General features: G+C 44.4%; 1 protein-coding gene and 1 long non-coding RNA gene across 2 annotated transcripts; one reads left to right on the plus strand and one right to left on the minus strand.

Annotated features, from left to right (window-relative positions):
* The first annotated feature begins 98 nt into the window (after positions 1-98).
* Positions 99-1,962, plus strand: LOC309532736. Its single transcript, XR_014219991.1, has 2 exons — positions 99-1,283; positions 1,621-1,962. It is a non-coding gene; the product is annotated as an uncharacterized lncRNA (long non-coding RNA).
* LOC309532684 (poly(U)-specific endoribonuclease-like) lies at positions 1,963-15,165 on the minus strand. The gene is made up of 7 exons (XM_082223308.1): positions 14,877-15,165; positions 9,776-9,875; positions 8,371-8,482; positions 5,494-5,615; positions 4,549-4,661; positions 3,349-3,502; positions 1,963-2,329 (listed from the first exon to the last, which is right to left on the minus strand). The coding sequence occupies exons 1-7, from the start codon at positions 14,894-14,896 to the stop codon at positions 2,072-2,074; spliced, it is 879 nt and encodes a 292-aa protein (XP_082079434.1). The 5' UTR covers positions 14,897-15,165; the 3' UTR covers positions 1,963-2,071.
* Between the last annotated feature and the right edge of the window lie 1,476 nt (positions 15,166-16,641).

The raw sequence follows: 16,641 nt of genomic DNA on the forward strand, positions 1-16,641 counted from the left end.
ACCCCATTCAGGACCAGGGAATCCTCCACACCTGCCCGCCTCCTGTCCCCCAGAAACAGTACTTCTGTCTTGTCAGGATTCAATCTCAATCTGGAGTTAGGAGACTCAGGCATGCAGTCTACCCTCCCGCTCACATACTCGTAGAATTGGGGTGACGAGCCTCACGGCCTCTTGGGCCTCCTGTCAAAAGCCTTTTTGGTATCTACGGCCACACTCCTCATGGAAGAGAGAGTTTTCTCAGCTGTGCAATTATGTTCAGGGACATTCTCCCTTGGATGGATCCATGCCAGCTTTGAACAAATGCACTTGATCCTGGTGGAGATGAGGTAACAGAAGGCAGATAGTCCATTAGCCGGGGCCTTGAATATAATGTTTTGTGCCAGCCTTAATTGGAGAAAGAAGGGCTGTTTCTAAGTAGTCCTGACCTCATGTCAAGATGTCTGAAATGCTTGCTGCATTCGTTTCAGGCTGCCAAGGTCTCTTTCTCAAGCACTTCATTGTAATAATGTTACAAAACAAGTCCGTCCCCCCCCCCAAAAAAGGACTGACCCCTTTCAGCAGGAAAGTCATCAGAACCATCTTTGCCTTATTGACTCAGCTGCTAATCCCTATTTGCTCCCTGAAACTGATGCTCCCAATCATAATTACCTCTTCTTTTAGGGTTGGTTGATATAATTGACTAAAGGAACTGTGTAGAATTGTGCTGTAGTGTTTAGTTCACAATAAAAAAGAATGTTCAAAGTCATTTTATAATAGAGTTTTTCAGATGGTTTAATGGATGGAATTGAGTTTTTGTTTGTGTGTGTGTTTTAATTTATAAGCTAAAAGTTCATCGGCTTCAGCTGCTTGCCCACCCTGGAAGAATTTGGCTGCTACCAGACTTGTTTATTGATGCTTCCTTGTTGTGGAGAAAGGTCACCGCACTAAATGCCATTCACACACGTCATTCCTTCGTGCTGTCCCTCTGAGTTTACATCCCGCTGTCCTTGCAGGTTTTATCTTTTCTATGAAAAAAGGTGTGAGGCTTGAAACTGCATCCCAGTGTGCCGCCTCACAGCCTGTGGTGTGAACCCCTGGAAAAGGAGGGGAAATTGCAGTGCAAAACTAATAGGGAAATGGCCACTTGCACTATAGTCCAATACATTCCAGAAGTGGCTTTTATGTCATGTGAAAGCTCACATGTAATGTGCAAAATAACAGTTAGGGAAACTTCAGGAAAATGGTATAAGCTGCAGTGGGAGATGCCTTGTGTTTTCAAACACTGCTTTCCTCGACATACCGTGGTGCCTCACAAGACGAAAAGAATCCGTTCTGTGATTCTCTTCGTCTAGCGGTTTTTTCGTCTTGCGAAGCAAGCCCATTGACAAATTAGCAGATTAGCACTATTAGCGGCTTTTAGCGGCTTTTAGCGGCTTATCGGATCAGCTGATAAGCGGCTTAGCGGCTTAGAAAAAGGGGGGAAGGGGGGAAACCCGCAGGAACTCGCAAGACATTTTCGTCTTGCGAAGCAAGCCCATAGGAGATTCATTTTGCGAAGCACCTCCAAAACGGAAAACTCTTTCGTCTAGCAAGTTTTCCGTCTTGCGAGGCATTCGTCTTGCGGGGCACCACTGTACAAAGTGGCATTAACAGGACTATGAACTGAGCAGCTTTTCTAAAGACTGGGATTCATGAGGCAATTCGGCAACACACAACTGAGGGAGCAGATCTTGTTGTATATAATGGGGGGGGCAGCAAGAGATGGGGAAATTCCCCAGAGGCCAGGGGCATGAGAAGCTATGCAGCCAGAGAAGGGAGAGATTAGGCAAGAGAGCTTTTGCCTAAAGTCTAGAGGAGAAAAACAGAAGGTCAGTTAAACACATAGCTTTGAAACAGTGAACTATAGAATCATTTCAGTATAAATTCCTCACACAGGCAAAGTTTTGAAATCCTAAAGAGACAGATAAAAATAACCCCGGGGTATTTTTTTACATACCATTCTAAATATAACATACAATGAAGCAAAAACCACTTTAAATTCTCACATGGCAATTTAAAAATAATTTTCTCTTCAAAATTGAGGTCATCAGTACTAATCTTCGTTGTCGCTGCTGAGGAGGATTGGATAGGCTGTTCCTATGTGCTGCCCGTGGCGGTAAACGACAATCTCCAGTTCGTATTCCTCTATTCTCACCCTCTGGCGAGTCACTCTTTCATTTGCTTGCAGAAAAATCACAGTATAAAGGGCAAACTCGAACTCTGGGCTGACGCCAATGAAGCTGCTGCCCACGGGCTTCACGAGCCCCTTCCAGCTGAACTGAAGGCTTAAAACCTGGTCGTCCTCATCAGGCTGAAAGCAAACACACAACACATGAGAACAGATACGCCTTTTGAATTATGACTGAATCAAACCAATGGGATTTCTGGGGCCAGGGAAGGAAGCAGGTGATGTTGCACCGTGGAAAGTAGGGGGTGGGCTTTGCTGGAACTTTCCCAGCTGAGCATGGCAGCAAAGCCCATCTCCCTGAATGCTCAGATGAAGTGAAGCCACTGGTTGTGGGGGGTGGAATTAGGGGGGAAACACATGTAAATGTAATGCATCATGTCTAAAATCCACTTAGGATGTGCAAGCCCTGGATCTGGGGCTGGATGAGGGCCCATAAACGGACTCTGAGTCCTGGCAAGATGGAGGTGTTGTGGGTCGGTGGCATTTGGCACTTGCACCCACAGAAGACTCTTCTTCTTTCAATAAGGCTTTTAAGCTGAACTCTTTCCCAGTCTGCATCTGTCCTGGAATTGTTGAGAATGGGTGGAGTTAAAGTAAGTGGTTGTGTTTGCTTGTGCAGCAGGACTTCGCCCTCCTCCTCTCCTCGTTCCTACTGTATGTGTCCCCTAAATCTGCTTTGAAGGGTTGGGGGATCCCAGAATAGGTTTAGGGGGCACAAAAGTTGACTGGAAATTGTTCCCCATGCTGCGCATGCCCTGTTTAGCACCCCACTGAATTCCACCCAAGATGTTCTTCTTTCTTATCGCTTGCCACCCTAGGCTCCTTTGGGAGGAAGAGAAGGATGGATATTGAATGAATGAATGAATGAATGAATGAATGAATGAATGAATGACAGAGGAATCTGATGCAAGTATAAAACAAGAGAAATCAGAAGCAAGATGCTTAGCAGGCTTCTACCTGAAGACGCTCTGGGTTTTTAAAAGTACTCTTCCAATATCACGTCCTACGTGTGTTGCTTATTTGCTAACCCAGGCGTAGATTTGTGCACATAAACAGTTGCAGAATGTTCTATATATTACACACACACACACAGAGAGAGAGAGAGAGAGAGAGAGAGAGAGAGAGAGAGAATGGTTTCTTACCCTGTTTTTGTTCTTCCTGGCTACGTAGCCCTTGTAGTCAATGTGCCTAAGTTTTTCTTGAAGATAAAACTGCACCCAGTTGTGCAGTCCCAGGATCTCTTTACCTCGCTTAGTTTCCCCAACAAATACATGTTCGAATCCGCAAGAGTCAGGTCTGCAAAGCAAATCATTGGGAGTTGGGGGTTGAGTGGGGAAAGGAAAAGTATTGTTCAAGGACAGACAGATAGAATCTGATATTTTCACTGTGCCGTGATGTTACACATTTACGTAGCTGGTTGTACAAGGGATATGTTGTACAGTGTACACATTCAAAGAACATCCGCAATGTCTATCATTTCTGGGGATGTGTGAATATCTGCCCTTGACAAAAGCTGAGGGGAAAACATTCAGTTGGGCTAACATAAATGCCATGTGTTGGACTGGAATTATTAATTTTGAGGCACAAGTGACCCTGCTATCTGTTGCATTTAAACCATAGAACTTGGGGGAGCCAATTTTATTCGATGTTTTGTTTTTCAATGTCTCTTAATCTGGTTTGAATATTGCAATAAATATATTGCTCACTTGAATTATAAAAGAGTTCCAAGTCAATACCAATAGATCTGATTTTGCAGTGTATGAGTTGGAACCATCTGGCTTTATAAGAGTCCTTAAGTAAGTCAGAGAGCAGATTAGCAAAAGCTCTTGCACTTGCACTAAGAACATCTAAAGAGCCCTGCTGGAATAGACCAAGGTTCCCAATAATAAGAATGATGATGATGATGATGATGATGATGATGATGATGATTTATTTCTACCCCGCCCATCTGGCTGAGTTTCGCCAGCCACTCTGGGCATCTTTCAACAGAACATTAAAAACAGAATGAAACTTCAAACACTAAAAACTTCCCTAAACAGGACTGCCTTCAGATGTCTTCTAAAAGTCAGATAACTGTTTATTTCCTTGACATCTGATGGGATGGCGTTCCACAGGGCGGGCACCACTACCGAGAAGGCCCTCTGCCTGGTTCCCTGTAACCTCACTTCTCGGATAGCTCTTTATTTCCTTGACATCTCTACTTTCCCATGTAAACATAGAAGATGGATATCCTCCTACAGAGTGTATTTTCTTACTCTTTAGGTCCGAGCTGCAAAGTCTGTACAATATTTGGATATTACATCATTCAAGCTATGGTAGAGTCTATTAAAAATCAGCCATACCCTTTTCCTCCATCCCTGGAGTAGAGGTGAAACCAAATAGCATAGAGCTGAGACTTGAAATCCTTCAGATCTGGTCTAGTCCAGGTTTTTTTAACTAAATATTGATGGGTAAGCTGGAAGAGATGAAATTGACATGAACTGGGAGGGGTGTTAAAATCTTAACATAGACCTCAGGTTTCAGAGTGTTTGCAGAGTTTCCTGCAGAAGAAAGGTTCAGAAAGTTTCTGGGAAGACAAGACTGAGAGTGAAGTCTCACATATTTACGGGAATCAGAGATCTGTAAAAGCCAGTCCCTTAGCAGAGAGGAATTGTTGTTTGACACGATCATGATTCACTCCTAATGTCAGTGATCTCTTTAGCCAAGGCAGAGTTAAGACATGCTGAGGTCCTAAGCTATGTCAAGCTCTAATAGAAAGGACAGTGAAAACAATAAAGAGTATGTTTTCCCTGTTTCCTTTATTTTTTAACCAATTATTAAGTCTTGAAACTGACAAGAAGAAAAAAATACTTAGAGACTCCTCACAATCTGAGGCAATGAACTGTAGTGTACTTAGATGGAACTAACCTGTAAGTAAATTTTTGATTGGCTATAGACAGTACCGAATTTAAAGACACACTGACTATAGCTTACTTAGTTTTCCTTTAAATCCAGTCTTCTTAACATGTCAAAAGAGCAAAAATGTTTTAACTAGATGCAACATTTTGAATATAAACTTAACCTTTGGGTGCTTATTCAAAAACAAAGCCCAGGATAGATAGATAGATAGATAGATGATAGATAGATATAGATAGATAGATATAGATTATATATATGTGTGTGTTCATTTATAATTAGGTTCATATATATTAGGTACATTTAGGTTGCAGAATCCCAGGACCTCTAATGGGCACTGGTGCTGCTGAACTAAAGCAAAATATAGGCATTCCTACCACTCCTGTACTCACTTTCATCACGTCAGTTTCTAACACTGCATCGAGAAAGCGGTTGTTTTCAGCTATTTCCTCTGCCGTCACCAGCTCTGCCATACCAGTTGATGTCTCGTAGTTGTCCAATAGGGAAATAAAGGCTATAAGAAGAAATATATCCCTCAGATTAATTCAGTATGTGGAAAAAAAATATAAGCTTCATTTATGTTCCTTACGCAGTGCGCACAGTGTTGACTGGGCCTGGGTTCAAATACCAATTTATGTGTGGACTCTCTTATCACTCAGGCTGCATCCCCATAGAGGCTAGAGGTGTGGGGCACCAGGGCGCCAAGTTCTGGAGGGCGCCAGGGAAGAGGTGGAGGCTGGACACGGCGCCTCCTGGCATCAGCTTGCCACCCTCGCCCGCCTCCGCCATGCTGCGCCCAAGCAGCGCTGCACCCAGAGCCTCTGTCTGCCGTGGCCACCGTGGCACAAAGCATCCAGCTGAGCCGGGAGACGCTGCATCCAGCCTCCGCCTCTTCCCCGCTGGAGGAGCTGCCCTCCACCCACTGCCCGCCTCCTCCAGGCCCGCCAGCCGTGCCATCCTCCCTAAAAAAACTCTGGGAAATGGGAGGGGCGCCAGAGGCGCTGGATATGCTTAAGACAGCCCTGACTCCACACAATACATTTAAATAACACTGCCCCCCCCTGAGAATTCTGGGGTGCTGGCAGAAATGACTGGCAGAATCCAGGACCAGGAAGAAGAGTCGGTGGAAGAAGATTGGAAGAAATTTAAAGATTATTTACAGAAATATTGTAAAATTGATGAATGTTAGAATGATGTTGGATAGAAATTAAGTGGTTTCTAGCTGTAATGCTTTAAGAGAATATGAAAAAAGGCTTATAAATGGGTAAAAGCTTAATGGTAAGGATTTGCTGAACTAATAAATCTAAGTGGAATACAAAAAAGAGAGGTATGAGGAGGTCCGGGGAAATAAACTTAAGGAAAATAAGAAATGGAAAATTAATGTGTTTTTAACTGTTTTTATTTTGTATTTTTATTTTTTCATTTTTATTGTAATATGTTAAAAAATCTCAATAAATACCTTATTAAAAAAAGAGAGAATTCTGGGGTACTGGGAATGATAGCTCTGTGAAGGGTAAACTATGGTTCCCAATATTTGGGGGGGGTCATGTATTTTAAAGGTGCAGTGTGGATTCAGCCATTGTCTCATGCCACATGCCCCAAGTAAAAAGTTTGCCTATGAGTTGCAGGGGACTAGGGCCGTCAGGGAAAAAATGGCCTTTGGGCTATGGTTGCAAACTTTAAGAGCTATAAGCAGGACTAGGTGTTTACTGTACAGCACGTAGCACACTCTGTGAGAAAGATCCCGTGAATTTCCACTCCCATACAGTGGCCAGGACTCAGGGCTCCTCCGCTGCTTTCAGTGAAAACCTTCTCTTTTATTTTTGCCTTGTAAGTGGAACTCCTCCTGCTCCTGGTGTGTTGTGTGTGTGCTAGGGGATGTGAAAGTGTGGGCCATGGGATGCAAGGTTTCTGTTTGCGGGAAAATAAAATCCTGTGATCTTCCGACTAGAATAAACCAGCTACAGTGGTGCCCCGCAAGATGAATGCCTCGCAAGACGGAAAACTCGCTAGACGAAAGAGTTTTCCGTTTTGGAGGTGCTTCGCAAAACGAATCTCCTATGGGCTTGCTTCGCAAGACGAAAATGTCTTGCGAGTTCCTGCTGGGTTTTTTCCTGCCCCCCCCCTTTTTCTAAGCCGCTAAGCCGCTTATCAGCTGATCCGATAAGCTGATAAGCCGCTAAAAGCCCCTAATAGCGCTAATAGCGCTAATCCGTCAATGGGCTTGCTTCACAAGACGAAAAAACCGCTAGACGAAGAGAATCACAGAACGGATTCTTTTCGTCTTGCGAGGCACCACTGTACTTGAAGTATGCAGCCATGTTTCGTAACAGGCAAATCTCATGTGTATTTTCCTGCACACATCCACTAATAAAATGTATGTTAAAGTGATTTGCTACCGACTGAATATATCAGTGGCTCTCCTAATTTGTAACTCTACTGGTATGATTATATTTATATATGGGCTTATTGATATCATTTTAATTGGCATGGTTTTCTCCAAAGAACCCTGAGAGTTGTAGTTTGGCTGTTTGGGCACTCTCATAGCTCCCCCTCTCTCTGAGTCTGGGCTTTTGCTAATAAAAATCAACATTAATGATAAATTAATAAATAATAATGAATTTTTATTTATACCCCGCCCTTCCCAGGTTAAAAACCGGGCTCAGGGCGGATAATAGCAAATCTAAAACATTGATTAAAATGCGACTTAAAAACAGCATAAAATACAACATAAATGCAGCACCAATGACAATAAAATTTAAAAATTCAGGGGTCATGGGGGGAGGTAATCAGTAAACTCCAAATGATCACCAGGGCTAACTGGCCATGTTGGTCCTACTAGGGCCAGCAAGAAGACCAGAGAAGAGTTTAAATGTGGGGTCCCAGAAAGGGTTTCTTCATAGAAGAGGAAAGGCGAAAGGGAATAGAGGATCAATTCAAATTGAATTGAGGCTAATTCAAATTGAAGGCCAGGCAGAATAGCTCTGTCTTACAGGCCTGACAGAGGTCATGGGTCCCTTTACCTTTACAGGCCCGACGGAAGGAGGTTAAATCCTGAAGGGCCCTAGTCTCATGGGACAGAGCATTCCACCAGGTCGGAGCCACCACTGAAAAGGCCCTGGCCCTGGTGGAGGATAGTCTGACTTCCTTAGGGCCCGGGACCTTTAAGCTGTTATTATTCATAGACCTTAGGGTCCTCTATATTAAATATCTCCCTCAAATGGAAGAAGGGTGTGCTGTACAGTTAAACTGCAAGGGAGGAGCCTTACTTGAATAAGTTTCTGTGTTCTTCAGACGTTGCTCATTTACGCTGCAAAACAACGGTTCAGACGCGCTGTCTCTGGCTGCATTACTGCCCTGCGGTACATAACCAGCTTTCCCCTGTAAGTAAAATGTGGAACTATGATGGATGTGTGCTGCAGTTTTAGGTGAGATATCTGAAAAGTTATTTTGCTTGTTGACTCCAGCCCCTGACAGACTTGGCTTATGGGGGGAAATGTAAAATACAAAATACAGATAATAACTCCCTGTATCTTTTACGTAAGCTCTGCTCATATGCTTTACTCACGTGTTCCTATGTGGCAAGCAGCCCAGCCTAGAGGCTCACGTGGTTTCAGCACAGGTGTCTACAAGGAAGGACCCTTCAGTGGCACGGCTGAATGCGCAATGACCGCTCCCCACTTAAAATGGGGGGCGACCTTTGCGTGGACGCGTGCAGCCCCTAGATCTGGAGCGGCCCCAACAGCATAGGCTTGGCTTTGCCTTCCCTCAGGTGGGATACCTGGAGGTCTCCGCCTACCTCAGTCAGTTGTCCAATCCCACCTGGGGGAAGCGTTGCCAAGGAGACCAGGCCAGGTAGGGGAGGGATTACCTGCCCACACAATAGAGGGAGGATCTTACCTGGGAATCCTCACTTGGCTCCAGAGCTTCTCCCACCCTACCCACCCTCAGTTAATGTCTTATTTTGCAGGTTAACTTTTCTTCACAGGTTTTTCAGGTTAACCTTTCTTCACAGGTATGCGGGCGCTGCTACGTTAAGGTCGCTGTTAAAGGGCCGGAAAGGAATTTCCCTGCATTGGCAGGTTTCGCCTTTCCCGTAGCAAAACGTCACAACTTTGGCGGTATCAGGCCTTGGGCGGAATCCTTTTGTCCATCTTCCTCTTGCGGCGGCGATACCAGGGTTCCCCGTTAAAGGGGTTTTCTGAAGGGAGGCTTTGGCCGTACACCGAAAGGTCGTCATTGCCCTCTCCTGCGGCGGCGGCGTTACGGGGGCGGCCATCTCTGCTTGAACATATGTTCTCCAGAGCCGGCCCATCCCCCCCACACACACTGGATAACCCTGATGCTCCCTAGGTCCCTGGCTGGGGACCGGGGAGGGAGAACGCCCAATGCCTGAGCCAAGGTCTACCCACATTTGAAATTTAATAAAGTTGTGGCCAATTTAATCCCATAGCACGTTGTCTTGAGTCGTTATTCCACATGACGGGGAGCCGCTCGGGATCTGGGGACTCCGCCTGTCCATGCAAAATGCCCTCCCTGCGGATGTTCACGCCATATGCACAGACACCAGAGGGTGGGGATAGTCAGAGAGGGTGGGTCTTCCTGGCACGGCCAATGCTCGCTTTTTGGGAGAAGACTGGAGAGCTAAAGCATAGTGACACATATAACTGATACCTGTAAGGAAATGGTATAGTCTTTTCCAGGCACAAAGCGGTTCACATCAGCATCCCAGAGCTCATTGAAAAGCTTGGAGAGTTCGTGATTCAAAATCTGTCTGCAAATAAACATAGGCAGAGAAGCGGGGGGGGGGGTTTCAAAATCAACACAAACATGGATCAGATAGACAATTCCTGGCTGCTTGGGGAGAGCAATGGCGTGTGGTTGGTGGAGCACACAGAGAGGACTGCCCTGCCCCAAGGGCTATTTCACAGAGGCTGCTCTCGTGGGGTGAAACACCGTGGGTTTGCCCCCCTCCTGCAGCCCAGCAGCAGTGACACCTCTGCACCCTTTCAAAAGCAGAGAAGGAAACCAAAAGCACCCCATCAGGAGCTGTGCAAATGTGCTGAAAGTGCTTTTTCATGCTTATGCAGAATCAGCTATATTTGGAAACCGGAAATGCAGAGAACAAATGATAAGCTCAACTGAGTCTAAACCCTTTTACTCTGCTCTTAACTCCTATCCTTTGGCTCAAAATATGTTCCTCAATATGGTTTTCTTTTTTGCAATTGGCAACCTCATTTGCCAATTGGCTGTGCCTCATTCCACTTACAGTTTCTTGCAGCCTGCATGAACTTAGAGCCTTGTTGACAACCAAGTGGCATGCCAGTTCAGACTTCGTGTCAGAAACATGGGAGCCACAGAGGTGCAGACCCTCTCCCCCACCCCCCACCCCCACCCCGGAGCAGAGCCTTGTCTGGACATCAGCCCCGAATACTTTTCAGAGCTAGGACAAGAATTGTGCCAGGGGACCAGTTGTGAGGAACCTCTCATCTGTGGGCCAAATTGGGCCCACCACACTTGTGAGCTTGTACCGCCAGACCACTTCTGGTGAGCCAGGCATGCCTTTCCTGTACCGGACATTTAAGCCAGTTGCATTACAAAAGCATTCAAACACTGATGGGAATTGAATTTTTCTTTGACGCCACAGCTTGAAGCTTAAGCCTGCTGACATCATATGATGGCAGGGGATTGACAGGAGGGTAGCTCTGCCCACTTGTCAATGTGGCCTGCAAAACGTTGGCCTTCCAGCAACCAGAGGGGTCTGCCCAGCCCTGCGCAAGACTAACAAGCCTGACACAATGAACAGGCCTCTTCTTCACTTCCACAGACCTGTTTCCAATCTCCAAATTCACGAGAGGCTCATCAAACATGGGGTGTATTTTTTGCCATATGAACGCTGCTGCATCCTTTTCAAGAGCATCATATATGGCACTCTGAATGTTCCTTCAAATCTAGCATAACCTCTTTGCCAGCTTTTATCATCAGTCAGATGTAAGGTGCATACAATAATATTTTCTCTCAGAATGAGAGAAAATCGTATTTAAGGCAAATGTGTGAAAACTCATTCTGCCCCGCCTCCCCAGTAACACCATCTAAAAGTACAGGAAGAACTGGGAACTTTGAAGGGAGGCAGAATCAGAAATGGTGAGTGCCAACTTTGGACAGCTTTTGCAAACCCAAATATAGAAGTCTCACCCCCAACTAACTTCATGGTTTTCTCTGACTCACAGATAAAATGACTTTTCACTCCCGTGAAAACAATTCTCATTGAGCTGCAGTCCCATAAGGCAGAATATAGAATTATTTCAATTTAAAGTGTTGGTGTTGACCGTTAAAGCCCTAAACGGCCTCGGCCCAGTATACCTGAAGGAGCGTCTCCACCCCCATCGTTCTGCCTGGACGCTGAGGTCCAGCTCTGAGAGCCTTCTGGTGGTTCCCTCATTGCGAGAAGTGAGGCTACAGGGAACCAGGCAGAGGGCCTTCTTGGTGGTGGCGCCCGCCCTGTGGAACGCCCTCCCATCAGATGTCAAAGAGATAAACAACTACCTGACATTTAGAAAACATTTGAAGGTAGCCCTGTTCAGGGAAGTTTTTAATGTATGACATTTTGATGTATTTTTAATCTTTGTTGGAAGCCGCCTAGAGTGGATGGGGAAACCCAGCCAGATGCATGGGGTACAAATAAGAAATTAATATTAATATTAATTTGTGGTGTGATATATTCAGAATCATGACAAGACTATAAATACACACACACCATTGCTTCCTTTTCTTGCTATTAATTTTTTACTGGTGTCCCTACAGTGGAATGTTGACTCCATTTCTAGTACAATCTTATACATGTCAGCTCAAAGGCAAATTCCCAAGTAAGCATGTATAGAATTTGAGCCTTCTAGGGCAACTTTAGCGGCAGAAGGACTCAAAAGACAGTCACAAAAGGTCATGATAATCTGAAAGACAAAAAGGAGTGTGGCCAGATGTTCCAATGGTACATCTTCTACAAATGCTAAAAATAAGTTTGACTTAAAATACTGTACACCTGCCTTGGTCTAATTGTTTAAATAAGGAAGAACAATAATTTACCTATTGACTTACCACACAGAAACAATCAGCTCTTGTCCAGATTTGCCACAGCATAAACCCAGCTTTGAGCAAGCAAGTTGCAAGTTGCAGGGAGGAAAACTGATGACAAAAAGAGGGGCACCCTAACCCTAATCCAGGGGTAGCCAATGAGATGCCTTCCAGATGCTGTTGGACTACAACTCCCATCTTCCCTGACCATTGGCCAAGTTGCCTGCAAGCTGGAATCCAAAAATATCTGAAGAGCACTGTTGGTTACCCCAGCAATAATGACACACAGCGTAGATATTGCATGAGGCTCTGAAATGCATTTTTAAGTGTCTAACGTGAAAATGTTCCCAAACTCTAGGATGTTGTGAAGAAAGACTCTCCTGAGACCATTGCAAACTTGAAAGAAATGTGCTGAGGTCCCTAGGTGCGCTTTAGCTAACAACAAAAAGAACTACAACCACACCATTAAGATTTGCTTGGTGACCATGAGATCGTAATGGTAAATAAGAAAGTGAAACCTTCTTCTTCCCAAATAGCCCTTGCAGAAATGAAAAGTAGTCTCCTTCTCTGGAGAATTTATTTACAGTGGTGCCCCGCAAGACGAATGCCTCGCAAGACGGAAAACTCGCTAGACGAAAGGGTTTTCCGTTTTTGAGCTGCTTCGCAAGATGAATTTCCCTATGGGCTTGCTTCACAAGACGAAAACGTCTTGCAAGTTTGTTTCCTTTTTCTTAACACTGTTAATACAGTTGTGACTTGACTTCAAGGAGCAACTCATAGAACGCAGTGTACATAGTAGTCTTTTTTGAGGTTTTTAAAGACTTTGGTGATTTTTTAAGCTTTTCCAAAACTTCTTTTGCAGCCATTTGGTAAGTTAAGCTTTTAAAACTTTTTTGGGGGGTTTCAGATTTTGGGTTGGGGTGTTTGGAATTCAAGGACTTGGTGTTGGGAAGGGGTTTGCAAGAATCTGGAAGCTTGTTTTTTTCCTGCATTTTTATGATTTTCTGTGACCATTGGGCCACTCTGCTGTTTTTTAAAAAAAATTCTGGGTTTGAATTTTGAAATGCTCTTTACAGTATGTGTGACTTTAAATAGCACTTAATAAACTCTTGTTGTACCAAATTTGGCTTTGTTTGGACTTTTTTTGACCATAGGAACGCATTAATTGATTTTCAATGCATTCCTATGGGAAACCGTGCTTCGCAAGATGAAAAATTCCTTAGACGAAAAAAATCGCGGAATGAATTAATTTCGTCTTGCGAGGCACCACTGTATTTTGGAACTTAATATTACTTTCAAATTTCATTTCTTCTTTTTCCATCAAAGGAAGCTTAAACAGTTTTGAGATTCCAGGAAAGGGAATCCCATCATTTTGTTAAAACAAGTTACATTCTTGTCTGATAAAAAGTGTTTGCAGTAAAATCCCACAAATAGCTTTACAAACTGTATTGACTTCTTTTTCTATGGCACTTGCAATCAACCTCCCCTTAAAAACAATATAATCAGCTCTTTTGCCTCTAATTTTCCATACAGTTGTACCTAGATATTGCCTTTTAAGCGGAACAAAAGAGTTGCATCCTTAATTCTGTGCTGGGTTGCAGCCTGAAACCTTCAAATTTAGTCCTCAAATCTTGATTAAATATCTAGACTGTAGGCTCTTGTACTTCTAGATGAGACACAACATTTGCTGAATGACACAACAGGCCAATCTTTGCAAGGGAAACAATTGATTTTCTGTGAATATTGCTGGCCTATCAATGAACTCCACTCGAAACCATTGTTTGAATTCAGCAAATGACACAATAAAAACCCTGCTCCGTCTATAAAGAAAGAAAGTCTTTCTTAATAACTTGATGGACAGCAATCCTGCGCTTATCAGCTCAGAGGTCTCAGTGATTTCAACAGAATTGCAGCTTGTGTGGTGTCATATTTGCACCACTGAGCAGATAGTAAACTATAAATTGTTGAGTAAGTTGGAGAAAGCTCCCCCTCTCAGAAAGTGCATCTCTTCTTTCTGGAAAATTACTGCCAGAGTATAAACACTGGAAGCTGGCAGATAGAAGGCTTATTTCAGCATAAGAGTTCTAAAACCCTAAGATCTACTTTGCAAAAAGCCACAACAGATTTTTCTTTTCTTTTAATAATAATAATAATAATAATAATAATAATAATAATAATAATAATAATTTCTTCTTTTAATAAAACATGATATTATTTTGCCTTTAAAGCTCTTTATAAACACCTGTAAGATTTATTAACATTCAGTGTTTCAGCCATGGTTACTGGCTCTAAATAAATGCCTAAGTGCTCTGTGACTGTACTTTAATTTCCTCCCGTTTCAGCCTTGTTGACTGAACTGTAACTGTAACAATTAATAGTACTATTCTATAAACAGAGCTGCACTTGGCTAGGGAAAACGAAACTTCAGTTTAATTGTACAGTACACACAACATAGAAGTTAAGTAAACCGTCTATTATAGCTAGGGAATGCAATTTGCATTTGCTAAGCGTAAGATGATATGTTGGCTCTTATCAGAGACATTGCTACCTAGGATATAGTTTGTAAGGGCATTGCATGCTGATTAGATAATAAATCTACACTTTTCCAAGTGTCCCTGGGACCATACCTGTGATTCTTCAAGCTTAAGTTGTTCCCAGTGCACAGGGCGGCAGCGTAATGCCAAAACATGCAACCCTCTCTTACCTTTGAGCCATGTTGACCATATGCTCTTTTTCTCCCCCAAGCAAACTGACTCACAGTGAGCTGAATGCCCGGTTTCACTTCCAAAGCCCTTTTGAAGCAGCCCTGGACCTTTGCACTGCCTCCAGCCTGGTTACCGGGAGCTGCCTCTCAAGGTGATTGGCAGAGTAAGGAAGTTGTAGAAAGGGACACGTTGCAAAGAGAAGGAAGTAAACTGAATGAACCTGAGGGTTGGGCAAACAGTGACAATATGTGTTCTCCTCCAGGTTCCCATCAGATAGACAGAAACACATCAACAGGAGCTAAAATGACTCACGTTGAGCTTCAGAGCATTTCCTATTGTTATAGATGCATTCGGTGGTGCTGTGGTCTAAACCACAAAGCCTAGGGCTTGCCGATTGGAAGGTCGGTGGATCGAATCCCCGCGATGGGATGAGCTCCCATTGTTCAGTCCCAGCTCCTGCCCACCTAGCAGTTCGAATGCACGTCAAAGTGCAAGTAGATAAATAGGTAGCACTCCGGCGGGAAGGTAAACGGCGTTTCCGTGCGCTGCTCTGGTTCGCCAGAAGCAGCTGAGTTATGCTGGCCACATGGCCCAGAAGCTCCCTTGGCCTATAGAGCGAGATGAGCGCACAACCCCAGAGTCGTCCCCCACTGGACCTAACAGTCAGGGGTACCTTTAATTTAAAAATGGGCTGTTGGGTGTTTTGGATTTTATCCCTCCCACCCCTGCCCCGGAAGTATGAGGTTTGCATCCCAAAATACTACTTTTGTTTACTGAGGTTAAAATTTAAACAATGTTTTATGTTTCTGTGCCTTCTCTTTTATAATTCCTCTATATCCAAGGTGCTATTTGCTCACAATCAAGGTACAGTGGTGCCCCGCAAGACGAATGCCTCGCAAGACGGAAAACTCGCTAGACGAAAGGGTTTTCCGTTTAGGAGGTGCTTCGCAAAACAAATCTCCTATGGGCTTGCTTTGCAAGACGAAAATGTCTTGCGAGTTCCTGCGGGTTTTTTTTCCTCCCCCCCTTTTTCTAAGCCGCTAAGCCACTTATCAGCTGATCCGATAAGCCGCTAAAAGCCGCTAAAAGCCGCTAATAGCGCTAATAGCGCTAATCCGCTAATCTGTCAATGGGCTTGCTTCGCAAGACGAAAAAACCGCTAGACAAAGAGAATCACAGAACGGATTCTTTTCGTTTTGCGAGGCACCACTGTATCTTTAAATCATGATGACTACAAAATGAAGGGGAAATGGTTTATTCTCCTGGGTTCTGCAGTTAGCAGATGCAATTAGCAGGTGCAGCACACTTCAGAGCTGCCTGTGATTATAATGATTAATAACTTTTGTGTGTGAATTAATGGGGTGCCTTGAAGGCTGGTCAGGGGTGCCATGGACAACGATGGCCTCTGTCCCTCTTTCCTTCCCTCCCTCCCTCTGATGCCCTCTTGCATCTCTGCCTCCCCTAGGCTTGCACAGCTGTGTGTTGCAGCAGCCCTGGCTACAAGCTCCCAGTGTGAATGGTGTCTCTGGGGCTGGCCAGGGGGTGCTGGTTTCCAGGAACTGAGGCGTCCTTGGAGTAAGCAAGCAAGTGGGTGAGGGAGCCCAGCCTACCAGTCTGCCAGCCCTTTCTGGACAAGTGGGAGACAGGCCAGGTATGCACCATGCTGACCTTTCTTGTGCTTGTTGTATGCAATGCCTGCCTGGGAGCTGAGTGTCCAGCACTGGAGGGGAGCCTTCCCACCACACAGGCCAGGCAATACCTGCT

This window comes from Podarcis vaucheri (genome assembly GCF_965113315.1).
Source record: "Podarcis vaucheri genome assembly, chromosome: 5".
NCBI lineage: Eukaryota > Metazoa > Chordata > Lepidosauria > Squamata > Lacertidae > Podarcis > Podarcis vaucheri.